The 10,736-nt window shown below is 45.1% G+C and overlaps 1 protein-coding gene across 1 annotated transcript in view; it reads right to left on the bottom strand.

Annotated features, from left to right (window-relative positions):
* Positions 1–9,684, bottom strand: part of CHSY1 (chondroitin sulfate synthase 1) — a 75,010-nt gene extending 65,326 nt beyond the window's left edge. Inside the window, exon 1 of the mRNA XM_036844226.1 lies at positions 9,294–9,684. Within this exon, the coding sequence (XP_036700121.1) occupies positions 9,294–9,616 (323 nt within the window). The 5' untranslated portion in view covers positions 9,617–9,684. The remainder of the gene's footprint in view (positions 1–9,293) is intronic.
* Between the last annotated feature and the right edge of the window lie 1,052 nt (positions 9,685–10,736).

Below are 10,736 nucleotides of genomic sequence, written 5' to 3' on the forward strand. Positions count from 1 at the left end.
TTCTGTACGAAACCACATCTACAGCATGACTGTTGTCCTGGGTACACATTCATAATATACAGGTAAATTTTAAAAGCAGACAATAGAATACTTGTGATATGGATTAATAAGGGAACAAAAGTACACATACAAAATAAAATAAAGTACAACTCTACACCAAAGTGTTTACTATGGTTATTTTTGGATAGAGGATCAGAAGGGATTTACTTTTCTTCATGTTTTCTACAACAAATAGAGTTAGGGAAAAAAAAATTTTTAAATCCAGGAGAAAGGTTTAAACTAAAAACCATCCAAAGAAATAAAAATATTTAACAGATAATTTTACTTGTGTAATAAAAATATTTTTTTTACTCTAATCAATGGAAAAAACTAAAAGAAAAATGGAGTAAGATTGAGTACTTTCTTTCACATTTTCTAAACTTTAATAGTTACAATAAGCTTTATAAATAAGAAGGGGAGATTTTCTGTGAGTCCCCTCAAATCACTATTACATACGTGGTCTGATGGTTACAGTGGTTAAGTTTGAAAAGACTCATATGATCAAATCACCTCAGAATTTGTAGTCAAGGAAGGAAGGGAGAATATAGTTTTCCCCTGCAGAACTGATAGATAACAGAAATTAAATGTATACATTTATATTATTCCCTATTACAGAAAGGATTTAAGACAACTTAACCAAAATGCACACAGGATGAAAAGAATAAACAAGAAAATTAAGCGAAAGAAAAACAAAAGTTGGAAAGTTGGAGCAAGGCATGAAGGTGGTGCCTGTAGCAGGGAGGGCAAAATCAGGGTAGGGGCTGCCCACCCACCTCTACACCCACGGCCAGGCAGAGCCAGTGAGCTGGGGGACGGGGGGCGGGGGGGGAAACCTATCTGTTGTCACGTGGCCTCTATGTCTGTTAACACAGGGCCAAATTCAGTTATAAGCCTTCCAGCAGACAACCAAGAGAAGTCACAAGACTGTGTCTCACTGTTCAGGGTTAAGTGACATAATGATTCCAGATACTAAGACCTCAGGGAAGTTTCTCCCCTGCATCTGTGGTAGAGAAACGGAGCAAATGTATTGAGTACCCTTATAGGAGGCACCATGTGATGGAGCAGTAATCTTAGCTCATCCTCCCAAAAAAGTACACGCAGGACAGTTCTATACTGCCAGTCAGAGCAGCCACGGGCCTGGGAGAACTGAGGTCTTCCCAGACAGTCTACCCAGTGAGGACTCAAGGCCTTTCCTGGAACTGAAGGAATGCCCCCGGCAGGATATACAAGCCTTATTCAGCCCATTAGCTTCAGGAGCACTGCAGTCAGGTTACTTAGCTGCAGGTTCCCCCTTCCGTGTATGTGGTTTCCGGATATGTGGCTTCCTCTTTTAAAATTTTTAACTGTCTCACTGGATATGACCTTATGATATGAGCAATCTCAAATTCTTTTTAGAAGTAGGTGGGGAAATATATAACGGGGATCATAAATGTTGGGAAAAATTTTTAAAGGAAAAATCAAATTAGACTCCTTACCATTAATCCTGAAAACTAGACTTAACGTAAAAGCAAGCATTAAAGAGCCTTCCTGCCCCCTTCCCCCAGTAAAGATGTTGGAGGGTGGATTACAGCTTCCCACCTCAACAACGGCCTGGGCACTAGCCCAGGAGGCAGTTCCAAGGTATTAACAGCTAAGAGCAACCTGCCCTTTGAGCCTAGGTTCACAGCAAACAATAGAAATACTCATCAACAAAGAGACCACAAATACGCTCTCTTTGAAACACAAGAATTAAAATTTGGAGCGTTAGCGGCAGAAGGCAAATTCTGATCTTGTGGTCCATTTCCAAAGCTTCAAGTCTTAGAGAGCTACTTTGCATACACTGATAGTTTATATTTTGCTGCTGTACACTTAAAAGCGTAAATACACAACTAATTCTTAATCATGCATAAACAAAATTAGTTTTCAAATATAATTCTAAGAAAAAAAAAATCAGTGTTGTTTAATGTAAACAATAAAACCACCCTGAACCCACACAGCCAACTCCTGTGCAAGCCAGTCTTCTTCCTCTGTTGAGGTGTTCCCTGGCATCAAGGCAGCTTCCCAATCACCAACACCCAAAAGGAGTCATGGCGTGCAGGGCAGTGTGTTGAGGGCATCAGACTCAACCTTATGACAACTCCACAAGGTGTGAGAGGCACCGATACCCACATTTTACAGATAAGAAGACTGAGGCTCAGAGCCAGGAAAGTAATTTGCCCGAGATCACAAGGCTAACAGATGTGGAAACCAGGACGCAAGTGGGGTCTGACTCCAACACCTCCACTGGCCAGCCTACTGGCTTGTTCATCCCCACACCTGTCTGCCCACATTTGTTCTGCAGTCCCACCTCTACTGCTAAGGCTGAGAAAACAGTCGTCAGAGATAATAAGAGAAGGCTTACACCCACTTCAGCCACCTCCTCCCACTCTGTCTGCCTGGCTGAGACCTGCCTGTCAAGGACACCTTCAGAGTTTGGGCTGGTTTCGAAGGCCAGAAGACTTCATTCAAACGTTACTTTCTGAAACCCTCATTCCATGTGTGGGTCCCTCTGCCACTCTAAATCCTGCCCAATTATTTTCTGGTATTAGGTTGGAAACACACAGAACAAAGTTTAACAGAAAATCAGCACCTAGGTTCAATTTACAAGACAATCATTTTAATGGCATTAGTATCTACATTTTCAATAATTCTCGGGTTTTGCAAGCCCAGAGTTCACATCAAATCAGAGCAGTCTACACCTTATTTTTAATCATTCACAGAAAAATGTACTCAACTACAGAAAAAATATAGCAGCCCTGAACGCTTCAGGAAATGACACTGAATTAAGGTGAGACGAACAGTTTCACTACTTTTACACTGTAACTTAGTTTCTTGTTCCTCCAATTCTGTCCAGAACCAGAAGCCAAAAAGACACTGACAATAATAGATGAAGGCACTGAATACTTATATGAATATACAAAAATCCTCACATTAAAAACGCTGTCACCTGATTCTCCCAAGTATCATCTGGAAGGGTGAAGTTACAGTAACTGAGGAAATACAGTTACAATAACCAAATACATGTGTTAACCCTACATTTTGGGGCAGGAGTAACTGTCATTTACTGAAACAAGAATGACCGTGACTTGAAACCCCAGGGAACCCAGGGCCAACATGCCATCTATGCTCAGCAGTCTTGCAGGTACTTACAATTTAACATGCTCAAAACTTCACTCACATTTCCTCCCAAGAGCTGTCACCTCCTTTTTCTTTTTTAACTGTAGTTATGTAGCTTTATTACAAAGCGTTCACTGTAGAAAAACTCAAAAATACAAGAAAGTGCCAATATGAAAAATCATTCAGCATCGTGGTATGTATATTCTTTTACATTTTCTTTTCTATGTCACACAAACACAAACATTTATTTCATTTGATTTTTAAAATGGTCTCATACTGGGCATACAATTTTAAAACCTACTCTCACTTGGATATGTTATGAACCTCCCTTCATTCCAATAAACACATTTCAGCCACATCTTTTTTTTTTCTCTCTCTTTTTTTAATATTGGAGTATAGTTGCTTTACAGTGTTGTGGCCACATCATTTTTTAAGGTTAGAGAAGTAGATCACAGTATGGACAAATTAGTGAAATCAATTATGGTCCATAGCTCCTAATGCAGGACACCAAAGATACTTGCAATTTCCACTTCATAACATACATCCTTGAACACATCTTTAAATTCCTTTGGAAAAGTTTCTAATGGAATTACTAGCTCTCAGATCCCAGCCCTTTCTCATCATCCCTTCACTACTTCCTGCTATTCCACATTTCCAGGAACCTGTTGTCATCTCTGCCTCAAAAACTCCTGCTCATCCTTCAAGACTATGCAAGGGAAAAGGGGTAAGAATGTGAGTGAGACCCACCTCGATCCCCTTCATAAGTCAGTGTAGGCCTCTTTCTTCTGTACCCACACAGTAATTAGTCCAGGCACCCTGTGAGCCCTATCACTCAATAGTATTGTTTGTTTCCTTCCCTAGATGATGAACTCTGCAGGAATGGAATTATTAATCTATTTTCAAAAACTGCAGCTTAATTAATGGATGGGGAAAAGTGAAATTGCCAATGCAATAAAAACACAATCATGTATACTCTTCTATTGACAACTACAACTATCCTTGGAATACTCTGTTTGAGACCATCAGGATCTGGAACCATGACATATAATACTAAAGTCATTTTCAGGACCACAATTTTCACCAGTTTTCTTATACAGGTAATTTATAACATGAAATGGGTTGTGCCCCAAAAGTTCACTTACAGGTTGATTATTTGGATTATAGAAGCCTTTCAGTAATTTTTTTGCCAACCTGAATTCTATCTGAGAAAGCAAGCCTTGCTCTAAACTGGTTCAAGATAAACATGGTTTACTGAGTTCAAGAAAGAAGGAACTCTGAGATCTGCTCATTAAGGTTGGTAAAAGGAACAGTCTACCTTCATTTAAAGCATTAGGAAGAGGCCATTAACTGATAAAACAACATTTTGCAATAAGATTCCTATATCTAAAGCTAGTGTTTCTCAAATTTTCTTCCCACAGTTCCCTATAGACTGATGCTAATCTTTAATAGCGCCCTTTATCACTCCTGGGGCAAAGAAGGGGAACCATCACCTCTTTCTTCTGAGAAAGAACAAAACAGTTTCCCGTCTTCAGCGCAAGGGAAGCGAGAATCAAGATAAATAAAAGGTGTTGGATTAGCTTAGTGTTCTGGGCACAAAAATGGACTAAAGAGCTAAATATGAATGCTTTTTCTTTTTTATCAAACCATTAATTTAAAAAAAAAAATCTAGCACCAAAACTCTCCTAGCAAGAACAGGTAAGTATAGCCAAGAAATGTTTGAAACAGAAGAGTAACAAAGGAGAACTTGTGTACCGGATATTAAAATATTATTCAACCTCCAATAACTTCAACAGGTAGTACTGGCACAAGAAAAGACAGAAAGATCAATGAAACAAAAGAGCAGGTCCAAAAACATACCCAGGAATTTTGAGTATGATGAAGATGGCATTTCAAATTGGTAGGGAAATGGGAGCTTATTCAACAGATGGTGCTGAGACAATGTATCATTTGGGGTAAAAATGAGGTTGAGGTGATTTGTACCCCTTCTAGAATCAGAAACATGTTACTTAAAAAAAAAAACTTCTCCAGGGCAATAAACTATCTGAGCTTATGGGGAGAACAACCCTAAAACCAGAAAGGAAAAGACTGAACTACATGGACATCTAACTTCTGTATATCAAACGATGTAACTAAGAAAAAAGAAAAAATATGGAAAAAATACAAATTGCAGCTAATAACAAAAGACACAAGGAACCCAGCCAGGGATTGTGATGAACTTGTCATTAACCAGCATAATAACTTTGAAGGAATCACTGTACCATTTTAAAGTGAAATTACCTAGAACACAAATACTTTGTGGATGAGTTAAAAAAAAAAAAAATCTTATATGTTTATTTGTAGAACACCACCCTACCCAGAACCCTAAGGGAATTTTAGTTTAAGACAATCTCAGAGCTCCCACACTGTAATCACTTCAGATATAAATCTTTTCTCAATTCTTTTTAAAATTCATTGCATTTATAAAGCTAAGGATACATCCACCTGTTCCTGTGCAAAACCAGATCTCTGCTGACTTACCTCTTTCCCCCTAAATCTATTCCTCCTCTAGTTTTTCCCATCTCAGTAAATGACACCAACACCCACCCTTTCTTTCAAGGCAAAATCCTAGAAGTCATCCTTGATTCCTCTCTGCCTCAACCCTCACAAGCATTCTGTGAACACATCTTCAACTCTGGCTCCAGCATATATCCTGGAACCATCCTCTTCTCTCCATCCCCATTAATACCACTCTAGTCCCAACCATGCTCATCTCCACCTGGACCATCTCCTAACATCTCCTTACTCCCCTACAATCTATTCTCCACACAATAGCAAGAATTAACTTTTCAGAATATAATGCAAGCCCTCCCTTTCCCATCTAAATCCTCCAAAGCATTTCTAATTCACTTAGAGTAAAATTCCATAAGACCAGACACTATCGGCCTCATCCTCTTTTTATTGACCTTCTTCAAGTTCCTTTCCAAACTGGTTCCTGCCTTGTAATTTACCAACTCTTCCCTCTGCCTAGCACGCTCATCAATGACATTCCCACAAAGGCTCCTCATTATCAGATCTTGGCCCAAACACCACACTCTCGGAGGCCTTCCCCAACAACCTAACTGAGAGAGACACCACCCCACCCTGCCCTTACCCTGCTCTGTTTTCTTCACAGCACCCATCACTAGCTGAAACCCTCTTTTTAGTGTCTGTCCCTCCCACTAGAGCAGAAGCTCCATGAGAACAAGCATCTTCACTCTTGTGTTCCCCAACACTCAGAGTCCAGACCCAAGGGGCCATGCATGTATTTGCTGAACAAAGGGACAAACCCTAAGTGTATGGGAACATTCTGATGAACCAGGATCACTCCTGTCAATTTAACAGCTATGGTATCTGCTCAGTGCCTATGAGGGAGTTACCCTTGGCCTGTCTCTGATGGGCTACACTTTGAGTTTTGTTTTGCCTGCTTGTTAAAATCTGTTTCTTGCCTGCTTTCAGCTGTCACTGCGCTGCTAACATCTCTTGGTGATCCCTCTCCCCCACTGTAAGCATATGGCAGGTCTAAAAAGTAAAAGTCAGTAATGATGGGGCTCTTCGATCATTAAAGTGCACCAACTTTAGTGCAGACAAGTGTATCTCCTTGAATTTTTCGAAGGCTTTAGCTCCTTTCTGGATCTCAGACAGTTTCTAGTCCCTAGATCTGAATTCTGACATTTTCAATATCCTAGCATAAAAGTACATCATAGTACCATCTTACTAAAAACACTGCCATCCCCTTCAACCCACAAGCCAAACAATAATTTAACTTTAATAAACAAAAACAAAAAACACTGAGGTTTTTTTCTAAGCTAAAGAATGAATTTGCCTTTCAGGGGAGATGTAAAACTCAGTGCCAAACTAGAGATCTACCTTGTGCTAGAAGATTCAAGCCAACTTGTATACTGCATGAAATTACCAATTTAAGAGCTGAGTGTGGACTTTTTGGCCCAGGCTGCAAAGCACAGCGAAGCCATAATCATAAGTTACATCCTATAACCTCCATCCCAATTCTGGCCTTCCCCAAAAGTTCCTGAAGTCTAAAATTGTCTTGTGCCATCCCTGCAGCCAGTCTAAACACAGGGTTGACAGGCTGAGAAGCAGAGGACCTTAACCAGCAAAGCAGGTCCACCCCCAGGCTCCAACTAATATGACTCCTTAAGATCAGAGAGATACAGGAAAAGGTATGCAGGAAAGCTGACAGAATTACTAAATAGTATACACCATTTCCTGGTAAGGGTTTTATCAAAAAGGCAGAGTTGCCACAAAGAAGGGTCAGAGGGCAAATTGTGTTTCTACTTTTCCCTAACTGCCTTAAAGAAAATAAACAATGAGATAAAATCCTACCTCCAAAAAAGATGAGGTAGGAGATTTGGAAAGGAGGCCAAGAGTAGAGCCTCAAGCATGGGCTTTGGGAAAAGATCATCCCCAGGTGTTAAATAGTAAGTCCAGTTTGCCATACATTTTCTGAGTATTGCTGGTGTACCAGGACCCCTACTAGTCTGTATATATTGATTTGGTATCTATGAACATGTATTTGTTTGGGGGGCAGGGAATCACACCGTTTACTATCTGAACAAACTACTTTGGTAACTGTCCCAAAGTTGTGATTTCAAAGGACTTGTCACCAAACTGGAGTCATGTAGATTTACTTTCAAAATCATGCTGTCAACAGCTCATCCTCATTTTCTGATGTAGAGATTTCTTTTTTCAAAAAGCACATGTACACCTGAAACACTGTAAAACAACTATACTTCAATGCAAAAAAACCAACAAAAAACACAATTCGTATAAAATTCCAGGTAATTCATGATAGATCTGGGAGAAAACCTTGATCTGCGGGTTCCCAAATCACGATCTTAGTCAAATTTATGCTACCTTTTCTAACCTTTTCAGGCACTCAGGACCCTCGCTGGCAGAACCTGGGCTCTGAACTTAAACAAGATCCTAATGGAAACACACAGGAATGAGGAATCAATGCACTGAAAGGGCAGACATTCTCTACTGCTCTTTCATCTTCCTTTTCAGTCCTTTACTTCCCCCCTTAAAGGAAGGGAGATCCATATATGCTTTTCCCCTCACAACATCTAATGCCCGAAAATTTAGACCAGAACTAGAGTTAAAAGCTGAAGTTATAAAGAAGATATTGGTTATAAATTAAGAACCAACAGCAACCAGCTTGGCCTTGCTCAGCAATGACTGCTCTAAGAGTCCATTCCCAGATGACCTCCCGCGCATTGGTTTGCTCTGTGGCTGGATGAATCCCAAATCTTATCTGTAGAGTAAGCATTTCTGTACTTCACACATATAAGGTTTCCATTAAATCCCTTTATTGAATCTACATCCCTCTTCTACCTCAAGTTCATTCCAATACAAATCTGCCATTCCAAAATCATCTCTTTTTCTCGCTTCTAAAGATTACTTTGGCTAATCCCTTTGTTAATCCTGAACGTGATTCCAGCCACTTTTCTGACTCATATGGCCAACCAGAGCCCAGATACCGGATAACACACACATCACTCAACTGGGCTAGTTAACACCAAATCTACCATGGGCCAGTAACTGCTTTTCCCAAAGGTTCTCTTTCCAATTATTCAACAGACTGGTGGGGTTGAGAGTGCAATGGGTACCCGCTTCCATTTACCGAAATGATTCCAACAGTGAAACCTACAAGTGGAAGGACTCTAACTAGATTAATTTAACATCGGCTCTAGTTCTACAAAGCTAAAGGTGAAGATTTCAAAGGCTCAAATAGTAATCCCCACTGCCATCACTATCACAAGAACTGTGCTAAGTTTTCCCAACAACCTTACGAGGGAAATGTTCATTCGGGCTCATTTAACAAAGGCGAGGACTCGGACAAGAAAAGATGAAGTCCCTTGCAGAAAGTCAGGGTGAGGACCACACCCAGAGGGGCCACCCTGGTCCGTCTGACCCCAAAGTCCTTCCTTCTGAGCGTTGCGCTCACCAACCCGCCTCTGACCTCTGCTGCCAATGCCCGACATCGCCCGCGGGGCACCCCGATCCCACGGGCCACAGGTGGACCCGCTGGGCAGTCCGCTGGGATGCTGGATGCAGGAGGCGGTGCCCGGAGACCAGGGGCTCACCTGTAGGCAGCCACCGCGCGGGTCTGCAGGTATTTCTGGGCGGTCATGACTCCCACGAAGAGAAAGTTGCTGTCGTGCGGGCCGCCATCCTGGGCCCTGCCGTGCGGCCAGAGCTGCTCCCCGCGCGCATCCCCGCGCGCCCCGCCGGCATGGGAAGCCGCGGCCGCCTGCCCAGGTCGGCAGCCCTCGGGACTGGCGCGGAGCCGTGGGCCCGCTCGCTTCAACTCGGAGGCGCGGGGCAGGACGAGCCGCGAGGCCAGCACGAAACCCAGCACGAGCCCGAGCAGCACGCTGAGCCAGGCGCGCCGGCCGCGCACTGCCATGCCCGCGCCGCTCCGCCCGCCGGGCCGCCGCCGCCGCCGCCGCCGCCGCAGGCTCCGCGCGCCCTCAGCCCGCCGCCCCCGCCCGCAGAGGCCAGCCCGCCCTAGCGCCTCGAGGCCCGGCCCGGGCAGCGCCGAGGCCGCCGCGGGCCCGCCGTGCCCATCGCAGCCCTCGAGCCGCCCGCAGGCCCCGCGCCGGCGCTTTGTTCCGCACGCCCACCCCCACAGCCGCGGCCTGTGCCTTTAAGAAGGGACCATGCCCGGCGCGCGCCGGCGGCGGCTCGGGCGCGAGACGGCGGCGGCTCCTCCCGCTCGCGCTCCGGGGCAAGTGGCCAGCGCGACGGCGACAGCAGTGGCAGCCGAGTCCGGGCCCCCGTCCCGCCCAGCCCTCGTCCCCCAGCTGGCTCGGCTCCGCTGGCGCTGCGCCCGCCCCGGTCCTCTTCGTGGCCGGCGCCTCCGCAGCACATCCTCCGGCTTAGCTCGCCATTGCAACAGAAGTGCCTCACGTCACGCACGGCGCGTTATGAAGCGGCCCCGGCGGCGGCGGAGCCTGGCCCCTCTCGGGATCCGTCCGCGTCGCCCGATTGGCGCAAAAGTGAATGGAGGGCGGTTCACGTGGCCAAAGTTTGACCAAAAAAAAAAAAAAAAAAAATCAACCCTTTGGGCGGGCGCGGAGCCCGCGCCGCGCCGCCCCGCCCGGCCGCGCCCGCGCGGTCTGCGGCCGGGTCGCCCGGGTGGAGGGGGCGTGGGGCCGGGTTCGGCGCCGGCGGGGGCTTGGACCGCGGCGCCCGGCAGCCCGTTAGCCTCTCGGCGACCACACAGCCGCCGGCCAGCTCTCGGACTCCCAGCAGCGGCGCCCAGCACCGGCCCGAGGGTATCCCCTCGGAGGGGCCGTGCCTGCCGGCTGTCCCGTTCTGCAAGATGCATCGGTAGCGTGAATCTTAGGAGGGATTTTTAAGAAGGGACTTCTTGGTCCGCAAACTCTCCACGAACCACTCGTTCCTCCTGCATAGACTGTCTTCAGATAAACCCCACTCCCCATGCCCAGCCCTCAGCCAGGCGGACCTCACCGGCTACCTTGCCTGCGTCTGCCCAATTCACACTGTATCTTTGTTCGCGCCGC

The sequence above is a fragment of the Balaenoptera musculus genome, chromosome 2 (genome assembly GCF_009873245.2).
Source record: "Balaenoptera musculus isolate JJ_BM4_2016_0621 chromosome 2, mBalMus1.pri.v3, whole genome shotgun sequence".
NCBI lineage: Eukaryota > Metazoa > Chordata > Mammalia > Artiodactyla > Balaenopteridae > Balaenoptera > Balaenoptera musculus.